At 38.1% G+C, this 27,230-nt stretch overlaps 1 protein-coding gene across 1 annotated transcript in view; it reads left to right on the forward strand.

The window, feature by feature from the left end:
• The window catches only part of IQCM (IQ motif containing M), a 452,018-nt gene that overhangs the window by 100,465 nt on the left and 324,323 nt on the right, over positions 1-27,230 (forward strand). Inside the window, 1 exon segment of the mRNA XM_034661734.1 lies at positions 26,810-26,900. Coding sequence (XP_034517625.1) covers positions 26,810-26,900 — 91 coding nt within the window.

Genomic DNA, 27,230 nt, shown 5'->3' on the forward strand with positions numbered 1-27,230 from the left:
GTTTTTTTTTTTCAATGCCTTTCACATAAGCTGAAGAATGCTATTAAGACAGTAACTCCATTTTCAGTAAGAGACAGACTTTTGTCATTTTGAGGCTTCATTATTAACATGCTCCCCTAACTAAACCTGACTCAATCTTTAAAGAAATTTATGCCAGAGTGACTTTTATAAAATGCAAATCCTACACTCTCTTTTTTTCTAAAATCCTTCAATGTGTCCCCAGGGCCTATAGGATAAGAGAGGTAAAATAATATATTTTATACATCCCAACTATGATTTTGTTTTTAACCCTGAGATCAAGATCTGAGCTGAGATCAAGAGTCAGATGCTTAACCGACTGAACTACCCAGGTGCCCCCAACTATGAATATTTTTTAAAAGTTTGATCAATCATGATAGAAGAAAGACTGAATTTTCTTTCTATTCTCATTATGGAAAATGTGAAATTTTTGTTGTATGAAGATGTAATCAAAGAGTACAGAACCAAAAAAAGGAGGCAAAAAGTACTACAGAGGTATCTCTGGTTAGTTAACAAAAATACTGTTACTTGTCTGGATTTTGTAATGCTGTGATTACTTGTCTGTTTTTAAGAATTTGTTATTTATGGTGACAACCTTCTCTAATTCGAAATATTCACAGTCACACCTCATTTGTATTTATGCTTTTACAGACACTTTCTTTAGTATGTCCCCACAGGTTTTATGAGTTTAAGTCCCTAAAATATTTGGATTCACCACCAGTGGAGAACCAAAGTTAAGCAGGAAAATCAGAAGCTACTGTTGTAAAATAGAAATAGTGAGAAGGTGACTTGGATTAGAGTAATGTTTAGGTTTGTTTTGGAGGTAAAACCTTCAACAGGATTTGCTCATGAGTTGGTTATTGGATGTTATTGGAGAGAGAGAGAGGAGTCAAAGATGACAAGTTCATCAGCAGATGCTGTTGAAGTTTCTACTTCAAAACAAATCCGAAACCTAAATGCTTTTGTCCCAAGTTTCTGAGGGTAGAGTTGCCATTTACCAAGATGGGGAAATCTATGAGAGGAACAGACTTGAATCTTATAACCAAAAATTCAACTTTAGTCATGTAAAATCTGACGTGTCAGATTTTAAAATCTGACTGTTAGACATCTGGGTGGAGATACTGAATAGAAAACTGGTATCTGGGTTTGGAGTTAATGGCAGAAGAATAGGCTCAGATATCACTTTGGGGTACCTCAGCTTATAGACAGCATTTAATGCCCCAAGCCAAATGATATGGCCCTAGGAGTGAGTTAAGAAGTTAAGAACTAAGCTGTGGAGAATTCAGAGGTCAGGGAAATGAGAATAAACTAGTAAAGATGACTGAGAAAGGAGCAGGAGGTGAGGAAGGAAAAAACAAGCAAACAAACCTCCAAAAGGAGACTGAGATGTGCTGAAAACTGAGTGAAGACAGTGCCTCAGGAAGGGAGTGATTGATTGACTGTGTCAAATTCTGCTTATAGATCAAGTAATATGAGGACCAAAAATTGACATTGGATTAGCCATGTGAAGGTCAATGATGACCTCAACACCTACGGTTTTAGTAGAGTGGTCAATTCAAAAGAGAATGGGAAGGGGCGCCTGAGTGGCTCAGTCAGTTGAGCATCTGCCTTCTGCTCAGGTTGTGATCCTGGGGTCCTGGGATTGAGCCCCACATTGGGCTCCCTGCTCGGCGGGCAGCCTGCTTCTCCCTCTCCCTCTCCCTCTGCTGCTCTCTTGCTTGTGCTCTCTCACTCTCTCTGTCAACTAAATAAACAAAATAAAAAAAGAGAGAGAATGGGAAGAGAGAAGTGAGACAAGCATAAGAACTATTTCAAGACGTTATATTATAAAGAAAAACACAGATGCTGGTTGCCTCTAAGGGGAGGTGAGATCAAGAGAGAGTGGTGTTTTTGTCTGCTTGTTTGTTTTAAGATGAGAGTGAGGACAACATTCCTAATCGGAACAAACATGGGAAGGTGAGACTGGAGGAGAACTGTTGGACAAGTAGAGGGGTTGGCCTTACACTGGATCATGAATGTTTTCACCTGCAATAAGGAAAGGGCACCGAGTATTATGGGTACAGATGCTATGAGGAGGGGAGCTTTGGTGGTCTTTTGATTGCCATTGTTTTCTTGGTGAAATTGGAAGCAAGGATATCAGCAGAAAGTAAGGTCAAAGGAAGTGTTGAAGGTTTGAGGGGAGAGTAGAAAATGTGAACTAGAGAGGGAAGAGTGAATGGACTAAGAAGTTGTGCTGTGATTACTGGATACATTAGGGCCCCTTGGGTTCTTGCTCATGAATGTGAAATGAGGCCAATCATGTTTTTGTTTTCTCCTCTCACCTCAGTCATGCTGGATGCAAATATCACAGAATAGGTGGAGACTTCAATTTAAGTAGGGTTTTGTGTTTTTTCAGATGAAGATGACAAAATCCGGGAGGGGCAATGGAGTTGAGGGTCTGTGAGAGAGAGTATAGGGATGGACTTTGGAATTTCAGCTGGCTAAGATACAAAGGTGGTAAGGGAGAGTGAGAAGGTGGAAGCGTCAGTGAGTCACAGGTCGTGGTAGCCAAAAATTGTTGACAATGGGGAATAACCTGAAAAAATAGAAGTCGGTGATTGGAGACAGATGCTTCAAATGGAGCTCATCAAGAGGCCGTGATTGGTAGAGAGAAGGACCAGGGTGTGAACGGGGACATGATGGCTCCTTGAGGGTAGACAGTAGTTTCTTTCAGCTTTTTATAACCTACATAGCCTGACAGATACTCAAGAAATGTTTCTGAATGAATTCAGAGAAAAAGTTTACTGTCAGCAAGGAGATGAAAGTAGGTCATTCTCAGCAAATTTTAATTAGCAACTGCATTTGTTCTTACACGTTTCTAGGGTTCACAGGACAAAGACCCCCCTTAGACTGCTCAAGTAATAGGAATGTATTTCAAGTCTCAGACCTCGTTATACAGCTGGGCCTCTTGAGAACTGAGAGTCCCGCAGGAACTGAGGTGCCCTCTCAGTCTTTCAAGGACCGCTTGTTCTTTCCCCCTGCTTCTCCCAGTGGGACTGCTTTCCTTTGCTGTTCCTCACAGATAAGTCTCTTCTCCTTCTCATCATACACACAGACCAACATGGTTGCCTCATGGACTAAGTTCACATGTACTTTTGACTTTGCACCACACATCTAACTCATTTTCTTAAAGCTTGTATTTCTGGGAGAGAGGTATGATAGGCCTAGGTTGGGTTAGGTGATCCCAACACCACATTCAGGACAGAAGTGATGTGATAAGGTACCATCACGCTATTTAGGCCTGACCTCTTAGTAAAAATGGCAGACAAGAGAGTGATTTGGAGGACTGGGGCTTCATGGGACGGACAACCCCAAATAAGCCATCTTTTTTTGTGAAGGAGGGGATCAGGTAAAAAAAGCAGGACTTGCTGTATTAAGCAAAAAATAGTCTTGCAGTTACAAGAATACATTTTTTAGCTACTGGAATTTTATCTTTGGTTTTAGCAGTTCAGTAGAAGATAATCTTATTATTTAGTTAATATTGGTTACTTTGCTAGTTACCATGACTACTAGCAAGCCATGGCCAGTGAATAGCTTTATAAACTTCTTTCCATTTCTTCTGATAAGGCCATTTATTTATTTCCTGACCTAGTCTGTTAATCTGTACCAGAATGTACCAATATAAGTTATTTTTCAGACCAACCAGTTTAAATAAAAAGTCTTTCTTCATCACTTTCCTACTGGAGAGGTACTGACTAAGCAGGATCTGTAAGGGAAACTTGGGTAGCAGTTTCACAAGACATCAGCAGTCTTCCAAGATGAGTGGACATTGTTCTTATTATCATTTTAGAGGGATGTTAGGTACTACTCCAATCTATAGCTCTAAGAACATCTCTCATCAGATTGGTTTACCTGTGTACTGATCTGTATATTCCCTGCTAGAAAGTAAGCCTTTAGTGGGCAGAGAGCTTATCTATCTCGTTTGCATTAATATCCTCAGTGCCTGAACGGCAGAATGATGGGCTCATTTAGAACCTGAAAGGTCGTCTATACGTGTCTGTCAGAGAATGGAATGATGGGTATGAGAGTGAGTGCGTGTGTAAATTACTAACCAGCGTTAGGCAAGTCTGGTGTTTTTCAAACTCTTCATGTACCATTGAGTGGATACTCCTGTTACAAGGTGCTGATCCCTGTATTACCCTTAGGAAGACCGAATGTGTGTGTGTGTATGTTTGTGAAGTGTGACAGTCACTGTACAGAATAAAGGGATCGATCCTAATCACTGTCCGGTGTGAAACAGCTGTTGCCTGAGCTATTCGGTGCCCAAGGCAGTTATTCATTTCTCTGGTCTGCATGGATGCTTCCAAAACGATTCTGTCACAGCATGTGTGTGCTGGCATTCCCTCTGAACACTGGGAAACCTGGAGCCAAGGATCTATTAGTGCCTGAAGTGTAGAATGTGTGACATTGATCATCTCCTCTCTGAGCTGGCACAGCTCTGAAACAGCCTGAGAACCAGGGGAACAAGTCCGCTGCCAAATCCATCTGGTTTTGATCCCATTGCACTTAATGAATCAAAACATTATTTTAGAGACACTTTATTATTTTTTTTAACTATTCCAGAGGACCAGTGAGTCCTCTGACTATACTTAGGATGGATCTAAGAAGTGTTTCATGCAGTCACTATAGAGACATTCATGAAGACATAGAATGTGTTACCATCACATATTTAATAGGTGCTCATAAGTACTTCAATGTGATTAAGTTGATGGCAGTTTCTACTTAAGTTCTTGGTTTCCAGATACACTAAACCACTAAGCGTGGCCTTTAAGTAGCATTTAAAAACAGACTGAGATATGTGGTCGTAACACTCTAAATAAATGATCTTTGCTTTTTTATTTCTCAATGAAAGCTTGAAAATCTCTATCTCTACAAGCTAATTTTTGGTTTTAAGAAACTGAAAATGTTTCCACTGTTCTTTTATTGAAAACCAATTAATGGAGGAGAGGACAGAGGAACTAAAAAATAGCATATATTGAGTACCTACTACTTATTAGACACTGTATTACACTATGCATTATCCAAAATCTTGCAAAGTAGGCATGTCATTAGTTTCATTCTGTAGATAAGGAGACAGGCTCAGAGAGAGCCAGGCCCAAGCTGCTGTCATGGATAGCAAACGGCAGAACCAGGATTCTGACTCTAAAGTTTGCACTCTTTCCACTCACGTATGGTGCTACATCCTCCTTCTCAGTGGGATGAGGAGCGGCTTAGGGTGCTCGGAGGAATGAGCGTCTCCCAAGTGCTCTGGGAGTGTGGAAGCAGTGCTACATCTTCTAATGTATTGTATACCTCGAGTAACTCACCTTTCTCTCTGTATCTCAGTTTGCCTCATAAACCGGATCTAATCCTTGCTGCTTTGGAGGGCTATTCTGTTTTCATGCAGAACTATGATCTTTCAAAAGATGGGTGACATTTAAAGTGCCCAAATTCATCTTAGATAATAATGAAAACAACACCATTGTCATTTATATCCTGTAGCAATTGAAAGCTTTCTTTGTTCTTCCAAAGATGTTCCCAAGGGGCAGCATCATTTTTAACAGGTGCTCACAGAGGCATCCTGTAGATGAAGACGAAGAATGCTGGGCAGTGACCACGAGGTAATTCAGCACTGATTGTCTGGATCAGTAGTGAAATATTACAGTACTGCTGCTGCATTCACCTTCCTGTCTGACCAAAGCCGCAGAGACCTGATGCATTTTAGAAATTTCACCCTAAAAAGAAATGACATCTGGGGGGGTGTATTGTGTAATGTATTGGAGAGCTCAAGAAATCCCAGGAAATGAATCTATCTTTGCTTGTAAAAATGAAAATCCAGCTAGCGTTACACAGATATTTTAAAGGTTAGGATATTAGCTTTGGGATGAGTTTTGGCAGTGCTTTTTTTCCCCCTTCTTGTGAAAACGGTGACTGTTTCTACATCTACCCAGAAAACCCTTTTTAACAATACCACATTCATAAATGAAAACACAGAGGGATTCCTTGAGTGGGAGGAGCAGCAAGAATATGGAGAAGGATTGACGGTCTCTGTGAAAGAGGTGAGGACATGCGATTACCTTGCTGGGCCAACAATAATGAGCTGCCGAGAATGGCTATAAAGGTGTTCTTGATGTTCCTAGACAGATTCTTAGGTAGAATTGTTATGTGAGTAGTTAGAACTTAGCAAGCTATGACACTTTAAGGTTTGTAATTCTAGGACCCAATGCTAGAACTGCCAGGCATTTCTTTGCCTGGCTTTTAAATGAAGTCTGATTTTAATTTGTACATAGTGCTTTTGTCTTGTTTAGAGAAAAAAAAAATCACAATAGCTGAAACCCCAGTTTGCTGAAATCTGCCTTTAACAGCTGATTTATTTACTTATAGACATAATTACATTTAGAAGTTTTATGACATTAGTAGTAAAATCAAACGAATATATACTTTTTCTAATCATATATTTCTTAACAGCAATTTTAGTTTATTTTAAATTTTTTAACACTTCTATTTTCATTTATTTATTTATTTTAGAGAGGGTGGGAGGGGCAGAGGGAGAGGTTGAGAGAGAATCTTAAGCAGGTTCCACACCCAGCATGGATCCTTATGCAGCACTCGATCTCAGAACCCTGAGCTCATGACCTGAGCTGAAATCAAGAGTTGGAGATTAGCTGACCAAGCCACCCAAGCGCTTCTATTCCCTACAGAAATTTTAATTGTCCAGATCTATAGATTTGGGTCTCTCTTCCCCTTGACAAAGGAATGTTTTTCAGGCCTTGATTTTCACTGTAACTAGAGGTCGCACTCCTTTTGTGGTTGGCTTCCAAAGTTTATTCTCTTAAACCTAGAGGGAATTTCACATCTTCCCAGATTTGTTCCTGTGTTTGTAGCACTGATAGAAACATGCTGTCCATGAGGACATACTTGCACTGCTTAAAGGAGCAGCTTCTGTGGCTGGAGCAGGTGAGACAAGAGGACCTCACAGTTGTGTTTCTGTGCTCTGAAAGTAGTCCAGAATGCTGGTTTGTACGCGGATCTGCATGTGCTTGGGGAAGGAGTCTGAGCACCAGAAAGAAAATTAAAAAAATCAAGGTCTGGTTCTCCTGCTGCATGATTCTGGCCAAATTATTTCACATGTTGGATCCTGAGTTTCCTATTCTGTTAATGGCAGTGATAAAAATGACCACTGACTAGATTGCTGTGAGGACCAAATAAGATTTCTGTGTGAAAACAAATGATGAAATACTAAGCATGTTATTAGAGGCTCAGTGAAGGACTCATAGGAATACATACATATGTGTATATGCCGATGTGGAAGAGCTGACGGCCGTCTTATCCTTGCAAAGCAATTACAAAACACTGTTGCAAAAAGAGAATTTTCTTGGAAATATGAAGGTGTTGGTTGTGCTCCCTCCCTTCCTTTAGTTCCCCTCAGTCAACAGATCATATTCAAACACCACACTTGGTAGGAAATCTAAAGCTTAGTATGATACGTTTACCTGGTGGATATTTGAAAACTAATGTTCTAGTTTTATGTAAATGTCTCGAAGCTACGTTGGTGCGCAAGTGTGTCATCTAGTTTTAGAGTTTCGTGTCTCACGTGGTTTTCAAGAGTTAATAAAACCTTAACTACTTACTGCTCGGAAGCAACTGTGACAAATGTTGGCATCAAGTGTACTGGGAAATGGGGTTTTTAGCAGAAGTGTCTTAATTAGGAGTGGGGCCAGGTTCCATCCTCTATTTCACCTTGGTTTCTGCTTCTGCGATGCGTCATAAAACTGGTCAGCTTTACAGCCTTGAGCCTCGTGATTGGCTGCAAATGAGTCAGATTCCTGTTCTGTCTGGTCGTTTAATACCATTGGCAAGTCTATGTAGATAAACAACAAAAAGACTGCCAAATCCATTTGAGGACAAACAGCGTATAATAGTTTGGCGAGCCATCCTTTGTCCTTTCACGTAGACTTAGGCACAGGAAAAATATGACTCCTAATGCAAGATGAGAAAGTATGTCAAGGTGTTTGAAATATTTTACCTAAAACAAGTAATGGTATAAAATGTGAAGAAAGCTAAGAGCTGGTGAGAAAACAAAGAAAGAAATAATCATTTACAAATAGCTGTTTACCTCACTTGAAAATGATCCTAATCAGGAATTTGCATTTCTTTAAAGCCTTTTTGTTAGTGATAATATCCCTATCTCTATTTCTCAAAAGGCAATTATCACATAAAATGGCTTATAATAGAAGTGTTATTGCTTTCCTGGCGTTCAGCATGTAAGATTTTTATTGGTATACTTGTCTTTTTTTTTTCTAAGCACCTGCAATTATATTTACATTCTGACAAAATATAGTAGAGGTGGCACTTAAATCTCTAAGTTCCTGTTTACAATCCTAAGCAATTTTACGGTCTTTTCAGCTATACCTATTTTCTGTAACAATTTCAAGTGCAATTAAGACACAGAAGTATTATTTGTAAGGTTTCCACAAAGAGAATATATTTTGGGTATTGTTGCTAGATAACATTACAATAACTTGCTTTATAATTAGCGTGGCAGCTCTAGGATTAGCTCAGGATCAGACCCTTAGTAGTGAGGCTATAAGATCTTAGCTTTGAGTACAGGAAAAATTCTGACTGAGGAAAGAAGAAAGAAGTGAGGTGCTGGCATTTGTCACTGGTAATATTGAGTGGTTGCCAGGATGGGATGTTGATGGTAGTGCAGTGAGTTACCTAACAGATGACAATTTGTGAGAACCAGGAAGAAGGAAGATCATAAACACCACACAAATTCTCTTCCTGGTTCTGGATTAAAATATAGCACTCTTTATTCTCCTAAGACTAGGCAGTACACTCACCTTAGATTTCTACTAAGGAAAGGAAATGAAATGCAGACAAAGTACCCTAATTTGCATTCATCCAGCAATCATGAATTTAGGAAGCATCTTCACAGAGTCTCTGAAAGGTCTGAGATTTCCTTCCCCCTACTTACAAGCTAAAAACTTAGCCTTCCATGGTTTCATGGCTACAGGCAGGAGACAGAATCAGGACCTGTCAGAGACACGATTTTGTTACTCATGGTGCCTCACTCAGGCTGAGCTTCGTGTCTGTAGCATTGTCCGTGGCCCCCAAGTCCCATGGTGGCCACGCGGAGGGCTCACGTGGATGCTGTTCATGTGGTGGGTTTGTGTTCCTGCCGAGAGATGTGAGCTTGGGGGACTCTATGGCCTTTAGAGAAGGCGCGCGCTCTGTCCTGGGAGAGGCATTACCTCCTCAGGGTTGGCTTGCTGCAAACACAACCCTGAGAACAATCTGGGTAAAGAGCAAAAACTTCTAGAATCTGGCGTTCTTAGCACCCAATACAGTTATCAGGGGTGCTTAGGACCCATAGTGGCTTGCCTCTTCTAACCCTTAGGAACTTGAGACAAATGTTACAAACAGTATATGTCTATTGTAACATGTATACATTCTCTGCACATACATTTGTAGTCTCAAAGCATTATTATTCCCTCTTTTTAGCAAATAAGGAATTTGAGGCTCAATGTGTTTAAATAAGAAGCTAAAGTCACAAATAAATGGCACAACAGGGACTATAAACAGTGTTTTTAATTCACAGCCTAATGTTATCACTGTTAGACTGGTTTTGCATTACTGCTAAAGAATTTTCAGGCTATGTTGGCTCTGTGTTTTAGTGAGGGTTTTTCCATTATTTTATTTACTGCCGTGTACATTGCAGGAAATGACTACTCTTTTTGTTCATCTATTGCTGCATTTTGATTTTATCAGACTAGAGTGTTCCGCATCTTTTCCTCCTTTAGCCTAGATAAATCTGTTTATTTCCAGAGGCCTGTAGCTTCCCCAAAGTTCTAGGAAATAAGGTCAAAACAATGAAATTGACTGTTCATAGAATTGCAGAATTGCAAGATAAAATGTACATCAGGTGCAATTTAGTCTAACCACCCCATCTCCATTTTACGAATAAGAAAGCAGAGGTCCAGAGAGGCCCAGTGAATTGCCACCCAAGGTCAAAGGTCTTTTTAGTGGTAAACAAAAGAGTGGAACCCAAGTTTTTTTGTATCTAAAATACAGTGTTTTTGTCACTGCACTACATTGTGTTCTGAATGAAAAAGAATTCAAGGATATTGGTAGAAGCTTGGTACCTTCTCATTATGTGTTCTAAAGTGCTGTTTGGTAACAGTAGTACTTCTGTTTTTCATGTACAGGAAAATTACCCCAGGTATTGAAATGACAACAGAATTATAATTCCTTTAAATTATGGGTTACAAACTTAAATGCCCTTCTAAGATCAGCAGCCAGTGTGATCAATGGGAGGAATGGAGTCTATGGCAAGCTAGAGAAAGCACACCCATCCAGACACACTCTGATTCAACATCTTGAACATTGTATGCCCCCCCTTCCCGCCCCCCCCAGTGTATGTCTGTGTCTGGGTTTGACCCTCCAGTCCCATTTTATAACACTTGACTTGAATAATGTTTTAAAAGATTTGCTATATCTTTCAATGTGATCTTGTCACTGGCTTTTAGAGCTAAATAAGGTGTTGTCGGCTGCTCTAACCCATCATTATGCTGAAAGAGAAACGAAAGAGGTTCAGTGATTTTATTGACTCAAGTCAATAAAGCTACTTTGTCACACCAACTGTGACTAGAACCAAATTTCTAAGACGCCTAGTCCAGTGTTCTTTCTACTTCATCTTGAAACATTTTAAAAATATTTTATTTATTTATTTGAGAGAGAGAGAGACAGAGAGCGCACGCGCAGGGGGAGGCGCAGAGGAAGAGGGACAAGCAGACTCCGAATCCCCCCTCCACAGCCAAACGAATATTATGATATTTGCTAGAGGATGCTAGTACTAGAATTAAGTGTGTGAATATGTGTGTGTGAGAGAGAGATTAAATTTGTATCTGTGCTATTCATCCTTCATGTTAAATCATAACTTTTGACCATTGATATCTTAAATATTTTGTTGGCCCCTAATGTGAAACTTGTGGTGAGTGCTGACATAGATCTAAAAGGTGTGCCAACTAAAGTTGGGCTGAGATGGAGAGAAATGCCTGCCTCCTGATTGAAGTATTATAAGAAATATCAGTTTTGAAAAATAAACAATCCCTCTATACCTTTGATTTATGTTTTGTTTTCACCAGTATTTGAATTCTATTTTCATGCTCTGTGATGCTGTGGTCAGTCTTACCCTAACAGTTTTATTCTGGGAGGGATTCCTCTCCTGTGCCTGTTTTGCAACTTGATTGGCATCCCTTGTAGATTTGTCACTTGTGTCTTTTTCTTTCCATCTGTTTCACATGCTCAGTCTTACTGCTCTATCTGCAGAACTCTCCCTTCTTAGGTACTTTGAAATTATTCCTGATCTGGGGGCAGAAGCAAACTTTTTCTATAAAAGTTCAGATGGTACAAATCTTTGGCTTCATGGCCCATATGGTGCCTGTCACAATTACTGATCTCTGTTTTTGTGGCCATAGACAGTAGGTAAACATGTGAGTGTGGCTGTGTTTCAATAAAACTTTGTTTGTAGAAATAGGTGATGGGCTGAATTTGGTCCTGGCTGTGATTTGCCAACCCCTACTCTAATCCAGTGGTGTTATAATAGGGAGCGCTTCCTCCAAGGGTTGAGAAAGACGTTATCTGATTGTATAGGAATAGAAGCTCCTGTTTATATTTTGCTATATGTTCTGATTAAAAAGTCTATTTTTGTTTTATAATGTACATGTTAATAAAGTTGAATACAAATGTAATTTATAGATAAACAACTTTACATATATTGGAATCCCTGCTCCAAAATTTTTGTACTGATAGTAGTGCGCAAAAAAGATTGGAAAATTGGGGACTTGTACTCCAACTTTGCGTGTTCTTCACAAATACCATGCATTTGGGAAGTTACCTTTGTTGTGCTTATACACAAGAAAGGCATTCTCAGTGTCATAAGTGGTAGTTGGAGTTGTGAAATAGAGGGTTCTAGAGAATGTTAAGATCTTACGAATTCTCTCTCATATTCTAACATTTTATTTTATTTTATTTTTTTAAAGATTTTATTTTTATTTATGTGACAGAGAGACAGCCAGCAAGAGAGGGAACACAGCAGGGGAGTGGGAGAGGAAGAAGCAGGCTCCCAGCAGAGGAGCCTGATGTGGGACTCGATCCCGGTACGCCGGGATCACGCCCTGAGCCGAAGGCAGATGCTTAACGACTGCGCTACCCAGGCACCCCATATTCTAACATTTTAATCAGAACTGCCTCAGCTACTCAATAGTTAATCATAGTCTGATTTTCCCATTAACAGTACTCCTTTTCCCCTTGACATTCTCAAGAATACTCTGAATCATTACTTTCTAAATATTTGTCAAAATTACTTCTTATTCTGTATAAGGTGTTCTCTAGCTCTGATGATGGCTCAGACCATGTATTTTATCACTTTTGTTAACCCCACAGCATCTGACAGAAATTCACATACACAGAAAGCAACATGTTTACAACTATAGTGTAAAACAAAGCACAGTTGACTGAAGGCCCTATCAGTCTCTTTAGAGACCAGTTAGAGACTTGGCCCACTGTCTAAACTAATATCTTTTTTTAGGAATTTGTGATAGTTACAAAGTTCTGGGATGTATTTTGTGATCCATTTCTTCCACTTTGTTTCCCCACCTAGTTCTAAACATGCCACTGGGAAATGTTAATTTTAACATGAATTGCAATTAATTTATTGTGAGGACGTTTTTGTTAATATCATGAGGCTGTTCAATACAATGTCTGTACTGCGGGGCAATAATAAATCCAGGGTCAGGATATCCATTTTAGGTAGCTAACAGAGGTAACCAATCGAAACCTTTTAAACACTGTTACATTATTGCTTTCTAGTAGTCTTATATCTTATAATTAAGAAGTTGTATGTTTTTAAATTTTGTTGTTGTTGCTGCTATGGATTTAATTGTCATGCATTTAGAGAAAAAGTTGCAGTTGTCAAATATAATAAATACAGACAGTTTTGCATGCTTAGTGTGGCCTTGCCAAGTTAGAGTTTAGTTTAAGTTGGGAACACAGAGCAGACCATGCTAGCATTCTGTGGTGATCAGCTTTTCTTGTGCCCATGGTCCATTTTGTGGAGTTTGGCTCTATTTGTGTATACCCAGTTTGAGGATTAGCCTGCGTTCCTGTTGGAACATTTGAAATTGGAATAGACCCTTTGGACTTTGTGCAGTGCTTGCAACGTTTCAGCATTGTTAGTCATCATCTGTTTCTCTGTTAAGGGCTATATGGAAAAGTTCCTGTCTTACTTTCTAGCAATTAATCGTTTTCTTTCAGATAGCCACATAGTAGGCATAACTTCCCTCTTCCTATGAGGGGGAAAAAATCATTCAAGCAGTATCCAGAGCAAGCTAAACATGTCACTACTTGAGTTTCCATCTGTATTTGCTTATTTCTCTTTTTGCTTTCTTCTCATGCTTACCAGGCTCTCAGATTCTATTTGTAATGAAACAAACCAGACATTTAAACTGGAGAAGGCATCTTGTGCAGTTGGAAAGACAAGGAAAGGAAGAGGACACATCTTTACTTAGTGCTTGATTTGTGCCAAATGCTTATTCTAGACACTTCTCTTGTGTGAAAAGCTTCGTTTTTTCGTATCTTAACATGTTTGTTATTTGTTTGTTTATTTATTTAATTTTGTGGTTGACAACTAGACAGATTATGTTAATAAAAACAAACGTGGCATTTGGGTGGTCATATGCCAAAGTGCTGTGGGTATGTGTAAAGTAAGGGCGTCGTCAGTAAGAGTGCAGAAATAGGAAGCCATCAAGTGTGTCAGTGCGTTACAAAAATTGGTAGGAAAATGCCTGTCCTTATTTGTAGATGTTGTTCTATGTATTGTTCGGTATATGATAAGTCTTAACACATTTATATTTATGGCAGATATAAGTCACTCTATCTTTGTTTAAATAGATTGACTTTCGCACAGAAACGTGTCAAGATATATACATAGAAATTCACTCAATATTTATACTGGATTAGATCAGGTGACTGGATTGAGGATTTGGGGTTTGTTATGTTAGAGCATATGGGCAAGTCGTAGGCTAGGAAAGATGTATGGTGTTTTCAATTTCCTTCTAATTATAGAATCTTATCTATATCAATAAAAGTTTATATTTAACTTTATAAGAAGTATATGTGGTGAGCAAAATAATTGTATGCACCCATGCATCTGTAAAGCATAAATTAGATTTTGATAAAAAGTAAATTGATTCTTGATAAAGTTCTGAATGTTAATGGAACAAACATTCCCATCTGACTCTAGCCATTTTCTATTCTTGCAGTATCTTTTTCAGTGATATAGGCTGACTTTTTTTTTTTTTGGCACCCACATATAGCAAATAACTGTGAAACATTTCAAACCTCAAAGTGACACTAAAACTGTGAAGTATGAAATAGAAGTGCCAGAGCGTGTGAGACACATTGCATAGCACTGCTCAGTAATTCAGTGTGTGCATGCAAGAGAAATGACAACACCATTGCAAGATGCAACATGATTAATGCTACAAAAATTAATAAATAAAGCAATCTCCATTTGGAAACACTCCCTAATGCCTCAAAGTTACCACCTTCTATGTTTAGCAGCCCTGCCCTGGTAATTACACCCTTCTCACCCCAGGAATATCTGCTGTGAGGAATACGATTATAAATGAATATCCTTGCCATGACAAGGTTACTAAATGGTTATGATTAAGGGCTGTGGTATTTTAGGCTTCCCCATGTATGCTTGTGTTTTTCTTCCTAACATGGGAATTTCATTAGCTTTGCACTGGTTTGTCTTTTATATCTGAAACCCTACTCCTGATGATTGCTCCCGTCCCAGGCTTCTTCAGACAGGGTTCTAGGTAGGGTCACATAGGATCTGTGAGTTCTCAAAATTGAATTCAGGGCCTATGTTGGAGTGTCCTCATGTATTTACTTGCTTCTGAGGCTCAGTTTGTGAATTTTTATGCCTCACTTTTTGGAAACATGTTCAGAGGGATTTGGAGTTATTAGTGAAGTCTCCTATATTCTCTAGGTTAGACAATATGGGAAGGAAAATGGGTTCCCTCTGGCGATGTCCGTAGTGGTACAGGAGTCCTGCTAGGTAAGGCAAGTGCTGGGGAATTGATGTTTTGTCTCAAAAGAGACCACAGAAACATTAATGATAGCAGCAACAGATCCCTGTTTTCTGAGTGCTTATAAACTCAGTGCTTTCTATGCAGATCGTTTACAACTTATTTAATGGCTTAGAGTCTAACTTATAATGCTCAGGTGTATCATTCCCTGATTTTAAGAAGGAGGAAACTGTGGCTCAGAGAAGCTAAGTGGCTTACCCCAGGCCAGCCGTGGAGTAGCCGCCTCAGGCTGTGCTGCCCCCTTTAAGTATCTCACACTCTCTGATATGATGCATTGCCTGAAGGAGCAAGTTTTTAACAAGTTTTTAAAAACTCTTTTGAGAGATATTGCAAAGCATGGTTAGTACAAAAGAATTTAGTGGGTGCCCAGTTGTAAGCTAAAAGAGAATAGTGCTGAGGCGTTCTAGGTCATAACCTAAAGATGGACTTTGTTGTAGAGTGAGGAGGGAGCATGGGGAATGGGTATGAAGGGTGGTGACCTGACAGAATTCTAGATAGAATAATCACACATCTGCCCTTCGGTTCTTTAATTCCGTCAATCTGTGAAGGAAAGGCATATGTCAACCGTGCTCATGTTAAATTTTATATCTTTATCTACCTATCTCTATCCATCCATCCATCCATTCATCCACATCTATCTTGATAAGAAACAACGTGAGATTTCTGGATCAGAGACAGACTTTTAATTAGTCAGAGAACATCTTACCTCACTTTCCCCATGCCTCATGTACAGTGGCGTTAGTGCCACAGAAGAGGAACTCTAGAGATTATAAATCTTAAGCTTATTTGGGGGCACATTTGCCTTTACTTCCCTGGAAAGGAAGCGGGGGTGGGGGGGAAATGCAAGAGAACAAGAAAGTGCATAAGGTCTTTTTCAATGTTAAGTGAATCCATTCTGGGAGAAGGAGGTGAAGTGAAGGTCTCTATATCTATTCCTCTGGAATGTAAATACAGGGCTGGAAGGGAGTTGCCTCTAAATCTCTCCTGAGCCTCTATCTTTAACTTCCCTAGCTTGTTTGCCATTCAAGTATCCTTTAACACAGGTGCCAGAATTGGTTGCTCAGAAAGCCCTGACAGTGCACAAACAGAAAAACATTCATGGAGAATTATCTCCTGACACCTGTTACAATTTTGTTTAAGGGAAAGATCAGGATGGGCTGACTAAGGATATACACCAGTCTTTTTCCATCAGGTGGACCAGAGCCTAGTAAGCCCGAGCAAATGTTCAGATTTGCAAGAGTCATTTCGGTGGAGCCACTCTTTGGTTTTTGTTGCTGTTTGTGTTTTTTTTTTTTTTTTAGTTGTTTGTTTTATTTTTTGTAGGAGAGGGTGACCCAAGAAGATCGATATAAACACATTTCTTCTGGGCAATTTCGTTAAGCCTTTGGCTATGATGTTTACTTGGTAGAGATTCAGCTTTTTCCCTAGGGGATATCTGGCGTTATTTTGCTTTTGGGGGAAGAGTGTATGCTACCTAATTTGCCAAAGGCTTAATGAATACTGTTGTATTTTATGACTGGATAAGAGAGAAACGAATGCTTGATAGAAAAGTTTTAAGCATAAAAATATTTATTTAGCATAATATGACTTTGGGTTTTGTTTTTAATATTTGTGCTATTCCTAAAAGTTTACATACTTGATAGAGTATTTTAGTCGCATTTTTATTTTATGGCACAGGTAGCCTCCACTTTATTACATGTTATATGTCTGCCTCATCTCCTGTATGGACTATAATCAATGACATGTCACTATAACCATTACCACCACTAATTTTATTGAGCATTTACTATGTACCAGGCATCGTGCTAAGTACTTTGTATGTATTATTCACCCAATCCTCATGGTAACGTATTGTCATCAAACACATTTTTACAAATGGGGAAGGTGAATTCAGAGACATGATATAACTTCCAAAGGGTTATACTGGTGATAAAGTTCAAATTTATATCCCCTCAAGCCTCTCTGCCATCTTAACTGCTTCTCTGTGTGATGCCTTAAAAATAAGGCAGTATACCCACTTAGAGGATGAGATTCAGATTCCTAAAATATCATATCAGTTAACATAATAATTTGTACCTGGTAGATATTGAATTGATTATACTTGAGTAATTTGACCTAAACTTTATTGAAGTTATTGTAGTCTTTGTCTTCTTTTTCATAACTATTACATTATATATATATATATATATATATATTTAAAGATTTTATTCATTTATTTGACAGAAAGAGACAGAGAGAGAGCACAAGCAGGGGGAGCAACAGAGAGAGGGGGAGAAGCAGGCTCCCCGCTAAACAGGGAGCCCAGCGTGGGACTCGATCCCAGGACCCTGGGATCATGACCTGATCCAAAGGCAGACGCTTAACCCATTGAGCCACCCAGGCTCTCCTATTCGATTAATATTTATTGAGCTTCTGACTTATAATGCTATGTATGAGTTAGAAAGGGAATAAAAATGTCTCCATTCATAAATGCCTCATAACATACCAGAAAAAATTTCATTCATTCATTCATTCGGTATTTATTAGGCATCTATTATATGCCAGCCATTCTTCTTGACACTGATGGCATAGTTGTGAAAATGGAGCTTACATTCAGCTGGGGGAGGATTGACCAAAAACATACAAACAGATAAGATAATCACAAAACACAAAGATCACAAGGAAGGAAGTTGAGTGATATAGTAGACTGTGGGGACACATTTAGATGCAGATGTCATGAAGCCATCTCTGAGGAACTTATATTTGATCTGCAATCTCAAGGGGAGGAGGATGAGTGGTGTGCTGGTAAACTGGTGCTCTGGGGGGGGGGGAAAGCCTGATATAACATGTCCTGGCTTTCATGGTGTAAATATTGCTGCTGTAATATTGCTGTAGCTGATTTCAGGCTACCAGGGGTTTAACATCTAGACTGCAAAAGTTTCTAAAAATTTAACAATTGACCATTGACAGCTGGTAGAAGCCAGCTGCAGCTCTTCACTGGTAGCAATATGAAGAGAAATCCAGGCTGTGAAAAAGCCTTGAGACGGGACAGGAATTGACTTATTGAAGGTCCCGAAGGGAAACCATTGTGGATGTAAAGTAATGGCAGAGAAAATAAGGATAGTGATGTGAAATTATGTGAGAGAGATGACCAGGAATCGGATGATGTACAGCCCTGTAGGTCATGGCAAGGCACTGATTTTTTGTTTTAAGAGTGGTGGAAAGTGATTGAATGGTTTTAAGGCAAGTGTTATGAACAGATTTCCATTTTAACAAGATACATTGACCTCTATGTGTAAAATGAAGTAATACAGGCTAGAGGGAAATAGATAACCAGAAAGATATTTTTCAGTCCAGGCAAAAGATAATGTTGGCTTAGATTGGGTTATTTTTCAACACATATTCATTCTCTTCCACTCCTACCTTGAATTGGACGATGGTTTCCTTACCCACTGATTGTGAGTTTGGCCCTGTGCTTGTTTTGGCCGACAGAAGGTAAGGAGACTTGATGCAAGCAGTATCTTTAAATATATTAGTAGTTTAACTTGTCTCTTATATTCCTCAGTCTGCCATGAAAAGACTGTGCCCTGGGTAGATGTACCCTCCAGCCTGGCCCATCTAAGGCAGCTGACTCAGAGCTGCTCTGGCTAAGTGGAGGAACGGTGAGCAAGAAAACTCTAAGCTTATAATCCACTGATTTTTGGCTTGGTTTTTAATGCAGCATTATAGTGGCAATTGTGGTATTAATGGAATTGGAGAGAAATGGGCAAATTGGGAATATATCTTAGTGATAAGTAATGAGTTTCTGATTTGAATGGGTGGCTGTATGATGGTATCATTTACAAACATGAGAAATACAAGGAAGAACAGTTGGGGAGATGAAATAAAGAGTTCTCTTAAATATATTTGAGATGCTTATCAACATGCAAGTTCACATGGAAGACAATTGTATACATGAGTGAAATTTTGAGGACAGGCGTGGTATAGAGAATAAAGTTTTAGTCATTGGTGTGTGGACGTAATTGGTCCAAGGAGCTGGATCTAGTCTCCTAAGGAATGAGTGATGTTGATGTAAAAGGGCTATGGTAGAGGCTCAAGGCACTCCATTCTCTAGAGGTTTGATAGAAGAGGATGAGTCCGCAAAGGAGATTGAAAATGAGCAGCCTGGTTTTCATAGGAGCAAAACCAGAAGAAAGGGTCATGTAATCCCTTCACAGGAGAGTGTACACCATTGCCATCGTGTGCAGCTGAAGGCCCAGGAAAAGCAGACAGAGATTTATCCAGTGAGCATGATAGTGCGGAAGTCATTGTGTCCTTGATACAGTGACTGTGCAAACCGTATTGGGAGTGGACCAGGGTAAGTGGGGTAAGGAAGTACAAACAGTATGTGTAGATGGTCAGTTTAAACATTTTCCTGTAAAGCAAAGAGAAGTTTTTAAATGATAGCTGTGGTGATGACTGAATGAGAGGTTATCAAAGTTAAAGCCTTTTATTTGACCTTGGTTAGTTTGTTTACCCACCCACTTAATATTTATTTCAAATCTTTGCCACTCTCCTGAAGACCCCTTCTGTACTTTTGTACTAAACTTCTATACCCCTCTCCCAGTAAATGACCTTGCCTCCTACTTCATGGAGAAAATAAAGATCTTGATGGTGAACTCTCTAGAAACTTATTCATAGCTACCTAAAACTTAATCACCTTCTTTTAGAAGAAAATACCTATTTTCTCTAGATTGTGGCTAAAAATTCTATCCCATCCTTTTTCTTCCTGCCAAGAACCTACCTCATCTATTACATATTATTTCTTTATTTTATGTCTATATCTTCTCCTTTCCTATCGTATAAAAGTATCCTAAAGACTCTCCATCTTAAAAATATATTGACACCAAAACATTCTTTCTCAAACTTATGTCTCTGTGATGGTCATGTCACCTTTCTCCTCTCCTTCAAACCGCACTTTTCAAAGGGAGAGTCTACATTTATTATCTCCAATAACTTTATTCCTTCAAAACAGGGAAATCTTGCTTCCACTTCCATCTTTCCCTTTAACTGTCCACCAATAGCCTCATAATTCCTTGTCCTTAATGAATGAGCAATTGGAAATAGATTTTCATAATACTGCATTCAGAACTACCCAATTATTTGTGTAATTAATTATTCAGTTAATTGAGTTCCCTAGGACATGGCCTTCATAATCCCTACATTGTGTCTTGCATCCCTGGTGCCTAGCCGACTGCCTGTCACATTAGAAGCATTTGGTAAATATTTGTTGAATTAATGATTGAATAAGTGGATGTTGGATAAAAACACAATCCCTGTCCTCAAGAGACCATGAAAGAGTTCACAATCTAGGGAGGAATTGGCATTCTATATAACACACATGTGCTAGAAATTCCAACAGTAGAAAATCATATGACATCCACCCAGCCCACACACTAGGATGTGAAATGTCAGTAAATTGCAATCTGTCATTCTTGACTAATGAATCTGTCTATAAATTTGCAACATTAAGTTTTAAATTTTATTATAATTCATATGAAATTGAATATAATTTAAACAGTGAGTCTTAAAAAAAAAGAGTGAAAGGTGAGAAAGGCATTTTATAATCGCTCAATATACAAAACCCGAAATCTCATTTTTTGAATGAATAGGATCTGGATTTAGCCTATGTGAAGCACTTGCTTAGTATTATTAAGTCTCTGTGTTGAAGAGACCTTAACATTCTTCTAGCCCAACTGTTTTCATGATATAAAATTCCTTAATATTTTCTGGAAAGTTCCTGTCCAGTCTCTGCCAGGAAAGACCTGTGATGGGGAATACATTCCCTTGTACAGTATCCAATTTCTGAATTGTTAAAGCTCTAAATTCTAGAAAACTAGTTCCTAGTTACTTCCACTGGTCTAACTTAACGATTTAAGATTTGCTGCTTTAGCCACCTGAATTAGAGCTCCTGGGCTTGCTTGCTTGTTTTTGTGGAAGAGGAAGAAATAAGGGTTCTTTATGAAAGTTAGGGGAGAAATGAGGATCATTTGAAGGAGAACAATAGTGTGTGTAATATCTGAGAAAAAAAAGTTAAAATTAATCCTTTACATTGGCAAGCATAAACTAGTAATATTAAAAATTTTATGTAACTGAATAAGAGATGTTCAGTATTTTATTTATTGATTCATATAACAAATGTTTGATGAATGTGTTCAATATTGTAATGAAATGCCAAAGATTTAAGGGGTATAAATTAAGTTCACATCATTAACAAAGTAATGAGGAGGTGAGCCAAGTAAACGATGAGTGTTGTGAATTGTTTCCATGTTAAGATATACCAAAGAGCTGAGTCTTAAAATGTGAATGGCTAACAAAATGGGGAAAAGTGTACCAGGCATTCCTTCATTAAACACATTTTTAGAATTGAACACTTGAGAATCCAAAATGAAAAAAACCAGAAGAACAGATCTAAACTCAGGGCAGAATCCAGCTTTTGTTCCTGGTATTTTCTGCATATTTCTGGTAGCTCGCAGCTACCGTCACACCTTGCATGGGCAAGGAAGCATACAGAAAATAACTATCGCACTTGCAAGATGGGAAGTCAGGTCAGAGACTTCCCCAAATCTGAGACCCCTCAAAAGGTGATGCTGTTAATCAAAGACTAAACCCGGAAAATAAAAAGCCTTGCTTTGTAAGAAGGAAATGGCAGAGAAAGCTGATGGTCTCTGCCTTGGCCCTGAGTGAGGGAAATACAAGAACTTTCCCCTTATGATTTACAACCACAAAAAAGCTCACCTGGGATTGAATCAAAATCCATATTACCAGTATTTCAAAAATCCCTAAGTGAGAAATTAGTTTGACATTATTATGAATTGAAAGTTCCCTCAACTGCCTGGAGGAAAAACAAATTATTTCTTGAGAAATGGATCTTAATCCTGGGTTGCAGATAACTCCCATTCCTACAGAATATAAGTTTACAATTAAAATTTTTAAATGCATGAAGAAATAGTCACTCTGAGTGAGACACTTAGCCCTCCAGTTCCTCCAAAATGCAATTAGACTTACAAAGTCCAGAGATAATAGAATTGTCTGATAGAATAGAATAGAAAATGAGTAAGCTTAATATGTTTAAAAAGTAAAGTATAAAAATATGAATGAACTAGAGACAATGAAAGTGTTCAGGAAGATTTGATAAAGCAGTTAAGGAACTCCTAGAAATAAATATATAATAATTTAAATAAGAAATTTAACAAGTTTTTATTTTTATTTTTTATTTTTTTTAAAGATTTTATTTATTTATTTGACAGAGATAGAGACAGCCAGCGAGAGAGGGAACACAAGCAGGGGGAGTGGGAGAGGAAGAAGCAGGCTCACAGCAGAGGAGCCTGATGTGGGGCTTGATCCCATAATGCCAGGATCACGCCCTGAGCTGAAGGCAGACCCCCAACTGCTGTGCCACCCAGGCGCCCCAACAAGTTTTTAAATATAGATTTAATAGAGCTGAAGATAGAATTAGTAAACTAGAAAGGGTGTCTTAAGAAATTTACAAAGGGAAGCACAAAGAGATGGACAATATGAAAGATTAAGAGCTCTAGAGAGTATATTGAGAACTTATAACACAAATCTAATCAGAGTTTTCTAATAAAGAAACACTAGAGAATGGGGAGAATGGTAATCATGGAAGAGATCATGATCACTGCTCCATGGAAACCTGATTCCAGGTCTGGCACAGGGAAAGGACAAAGTGAGCCTAGAACTCTTACTTAATAGTAGTTCAGAGACTAATGGAGATATGTTGAAATGGTACAGGAACTGACTGGCTGATTTTGGCATTATGAGCATCAAAAAGAATAATGAAGGGAGTAGATTATAATACACTGAGTAAAAAAAAAAAAAGAATTACCGTGTCCCAAAAAGGAGAAGAAAGAAAAAGAGGAAAATCTCTCCTTTACAGATTAATGTCAGTTTATAAAAATGGTCCAGCAAAAAATAAATTGTGTGTATACATATATATATGTACATACATATATGTGTGTGCATATATATATTAGTAAGTTTATAAAATTTGATGTAAACAATTGCATGAAGAAGTTTAATTTATTAGATGAATATAGAACAACTAGAGAATATACATTTTCAGACAAATATGGAACATTGTGAAAAATGAGTACACACTGTCAGTAAACTTCAAATTGGAATTATGCATCATGTTCGCTGATTACAGTGAAAGTAAATTTAAAAACAATGACGATAATTTAAAATCCCATAATTTGAAAATCAAAGATTACTTATGGAAAGTAAGGAGGATGGATTGGGAGGGTATCATGGTTGAAGGAAGGAATTCAAGGGAAGAAGCTATTAGTGTTCAGAGGAGAGACGGTAAAGGTCTGCTTTGAGGCAGTATGTGTGGGAAGGGATGGAAGGGATTTAATGATTGATTGTATGAAGAAGGTTGAGGGGGAATGAGTATAAGTAACTTACAGGTAGATGGATGGATGGTAGTGTCATTAATTGTGAGAGAGAAATGTTAATTGGGATGTCTTTGGGACATATGTATAGAAATAGTTGGTTATTCAGATTTGGCACTTGAGAGTGTCTGAGCAAGATATATAGATTTTGTGAGGCACCTACATTTAGATGATAAATTTAGCCATGGTCACGGCCCAGATCATTCAAGTAAATGGTTAGAAGGCAGCCAAGGTTCATTCCCCCTTCTGTTTACTTCCCCCCCCCTTCATTCTTCCCTTCCTTCTCCTACTGATCTCCCTGCTCTTCCTTATGTTCCACAAATGAGTGAAACCATATGATAATTCAGTACATCAAAAACTAATGATGTACTGTATGGTGACTAAAATAACATAATAAAAAATTAGAAAAAAAAGTAATACCAGAAAAAAAAGAATGAGTATACCAAAATTTAGAGACAACTATTGAGGTGTATGGCAAACGAACTTTATAGCATCTTTTCCTTACCAAATAGAGTAGATTATACCTGAAAAATAAAAGTGACTCCTTTATGAATAAACATTAGTGGACCCTTCAAAAAAAAAAAAAAAGAAAAAAGAAAAGAAAAGGCAGCCAAGGAAAGAGGGGGGGGGCATACACAACAGCTGGAGGTAGTCAAAGCAAAATGAGTCCACAACGGTGACAGGTGAAATAGTAAGAAGTGAAGGAAATTGAATGGTTGATTGATTCCACTTGAATGAATGGGCAATTCCAGCTGAACTCTGAGGAAAGTGTGGTAAATGGTGTGAAGGACTAGAGTCCTTTGGTTGGCAATTTTAATGCCTTATGTTCCATGTGTTTGATTTCATTACAAAAACCCCAGATATTTATTGTTTTACCTACATTTTCTTTTCCCAGTCTCCATGTTTGTCTCTTATTTACCAATTATTCTAACAGATGTGATTTATAATTTGCATTCCAGAACTGAATTCTAGAGTTTGGTGTAATTGGTTTAGAGACTAGATTTTACATAAAGGGAATAGTTATGAACTCTGAGATGATATAATTTGCCCAAAGTCACACAATAGTCTGGTTCCCCATTCAAAGGTTTAATAGACTAATTAGAAGTAGTGTTGAATTTTTTATATGCCTTAACTGCCTTTCTAGAAATCTCTCTTTTCTTTAAGGGATATAACTATACTTATTTTTTTATTTGGGATGCAGTCCTAACATGATTTAGTTAAATTTTACCATGGGGGCTTTTAGTTTAGCATTTAAGTGGATTATGGCCAAGTTTTTAACAGATTTTTTTCAAATGGACATTTAGGGGTGCATGGCTGGCTCGCTAGATTGTGATTGTGGGTTCAAGCCCCATATTGGGTGTAGAGATTACTAAAAAAATTAATAAACTTAAAAAAACCCAATAAAATGGGCATATCTTTTGCTCTATTAATTATTATGGTAACACAAACTTACTTTCTTTAGCATCATTGTAAAATTCACTTCTTGGGTCTCTGGATCACACATCTCAGGACCTTTCCTCCCTATCCTTTTCCTCCTTTGTTTTTCTGTAGTGATCCTTGCTGTTAGTCATGCTGTCCAATAAGAGTGGCAGTCACATTTTATGAATCGGTATATCCTACATCTCCCCTCTCTAGGAGTTAGCACAACAATTTTCACTAAGTAGGTATTCCTGAAATAAATAAAATAAATACGCATATTGAGTATCCTAGTGATGAATAATGCAGGCTCCAAAGACTGCCTGCCTGGGTTTGAATATTGACTCCGTCTCCTGATAGCTAGGTAACCTTGGGGGGAAGTTCATCTCTTTTTCTCTGCTTCAGTTTCCTCATCTGTGAAATGGGGAGAATAACAGAACCTAACTTATGGTGTGCTTGTGAGAATAAAATATGATAACCCATGTATAGCAATTCACACCCTAAGCATATGGCAAATATTTTTAAGATTCAAACTTGTAAATTCCTTCTCTACTTTTTCATCTCAGTATATTTCTCAATCTACCAAATGTCTTTACATAAAGTGTGTCCTTTGAGCTCTGTAGTCACCGTCCAAAGTAATAAGCAAGGCAGAAATGACCCTCTTGCCCCGATTAAGCACCTGAGGGCCCCTGAGCTGTGCGGACAGTAGTGATGAAGGAACTTACGGTCGGAGGGATACAGGGTGGAGCCCTGGCTCTGCACGTTTTAACTTACCAGAGCTTGTGTAGGCTGCTTTCCTCCCGCGCAAAAGCGTGAGCACTGTGCTTCCCCAGAAACAAACAAAGTGCCAAGAACTGGTTCTGAGGCCGAAGTGTGAGACGATTTGCAGGGAACGCTAAACAACAGCCCTGGTTTATTATAAATAGTCCATACATTTTAACATTCTGTTTTCCATTTCTCCAAAATTTTTATATTCTGTGTTATGTATTTTAAATCTAAAGTAACGTAATGTGGTCAACTGTGCTCTTTTATTTGTCGGCTTTAACACGCCAACCAGTTTGTAAATATTTCCAAAGCAGAGGGTTTCATTTCATAAGTTCCCTGTATCTTTAATATATCTTCAACATAACCTGAGCTGGTGGCTTGAAGCTGCTTCATAAATATCAACTTAATATTTTGGTATAATGTTTCAAACTATGTTGTTCTATTGTCTATACAAAATAGAAAGTAATAGGTATTTAAAAATATTTATGTAAATTTCTCTTTAGACTCAGAACTAGATTTTTTTTTTTTTAAGCAGAGCTTTGCCTTTTCTGGACTTGTCTCACTCTATCAAGTTGATGCATATTCCTATTTACATTAACTAATGATTGCTAAATTATTTTAAAATAGCAGACTCTCCTATAAAAGCTAAGCCTTATGATGATAATGATGATAATAATGCTGATATGTATAAATGAGGCTGTTGGTATTCATCGGTGTGTGCTGTGCTATTGAAGACATTTCTTGGGGAGCTATCTCCCTGATATATGCAGTTCATTTACTCTATACCTTCAGTGCTAAATTTTAGTAATTGCAAAACATCTGAGGAGCATGGGGTGAAAAAAACCACTCAAATGTGTTTTTAGAGAATCTTTGTGTTAGTAATTTGTTTGAAAAATATTGTATCTCTTGTTATTAAAAAATCTGTGATTTGCAATTTAATTCAAAAAATGCACTTAGAACTTGAAAACAAATAGTATACAATTAAAACTTTTTTTTAAATTCCAGAGCAAGTTAAACTGGGTAAAATAGTGACTAATATTGAATCAGTGGGTAAAAAAATGGAGAAAGAAAAGCATCAGCACCATGGGAAGTCCAGGTAATGTGTAATTAGCTATAACCTGTAGAAAATGTGTAGTTTTATTCTACTGTGCCAATATTTCCTGACCAATTGTCATGGTTTCTCAAGTCTATTAACACCCCATGCATGAGGCTAATTTATCCTTCTGCTTGAGTCCTTCAAAGCGTATCAATTATCAAAATTTTAGTTTTCAGTTCAATTAACTTTTGAACTGGGGGATGTCTGAGTAGTTAAGCAGACCATCTGGGTTTTACAGTGCGTAAGCTCAGATCCAACTTGTGGCTTTCTTGAGAAAAATGCCATATTCTATGATAATATTACATAAGTTTGGAATTTTAATAACTCATC

The sequence above is a fragment of the Ailuropoda melanoleuca genome, chromosome 5 (assembly GCF_002007445.2).
Source record: "Ailuropoda melanoleuca isolate Jingjing chromosome 5, ASM200744v2, whole genome shotgun sequence".
Classification (NCBI taxonomy): Eukaryota; Metazoa; Chordata; class Mammalia; order Carnivora; family Ursidae; genus Ailuropoda; species Ailuropoda melanoleuca.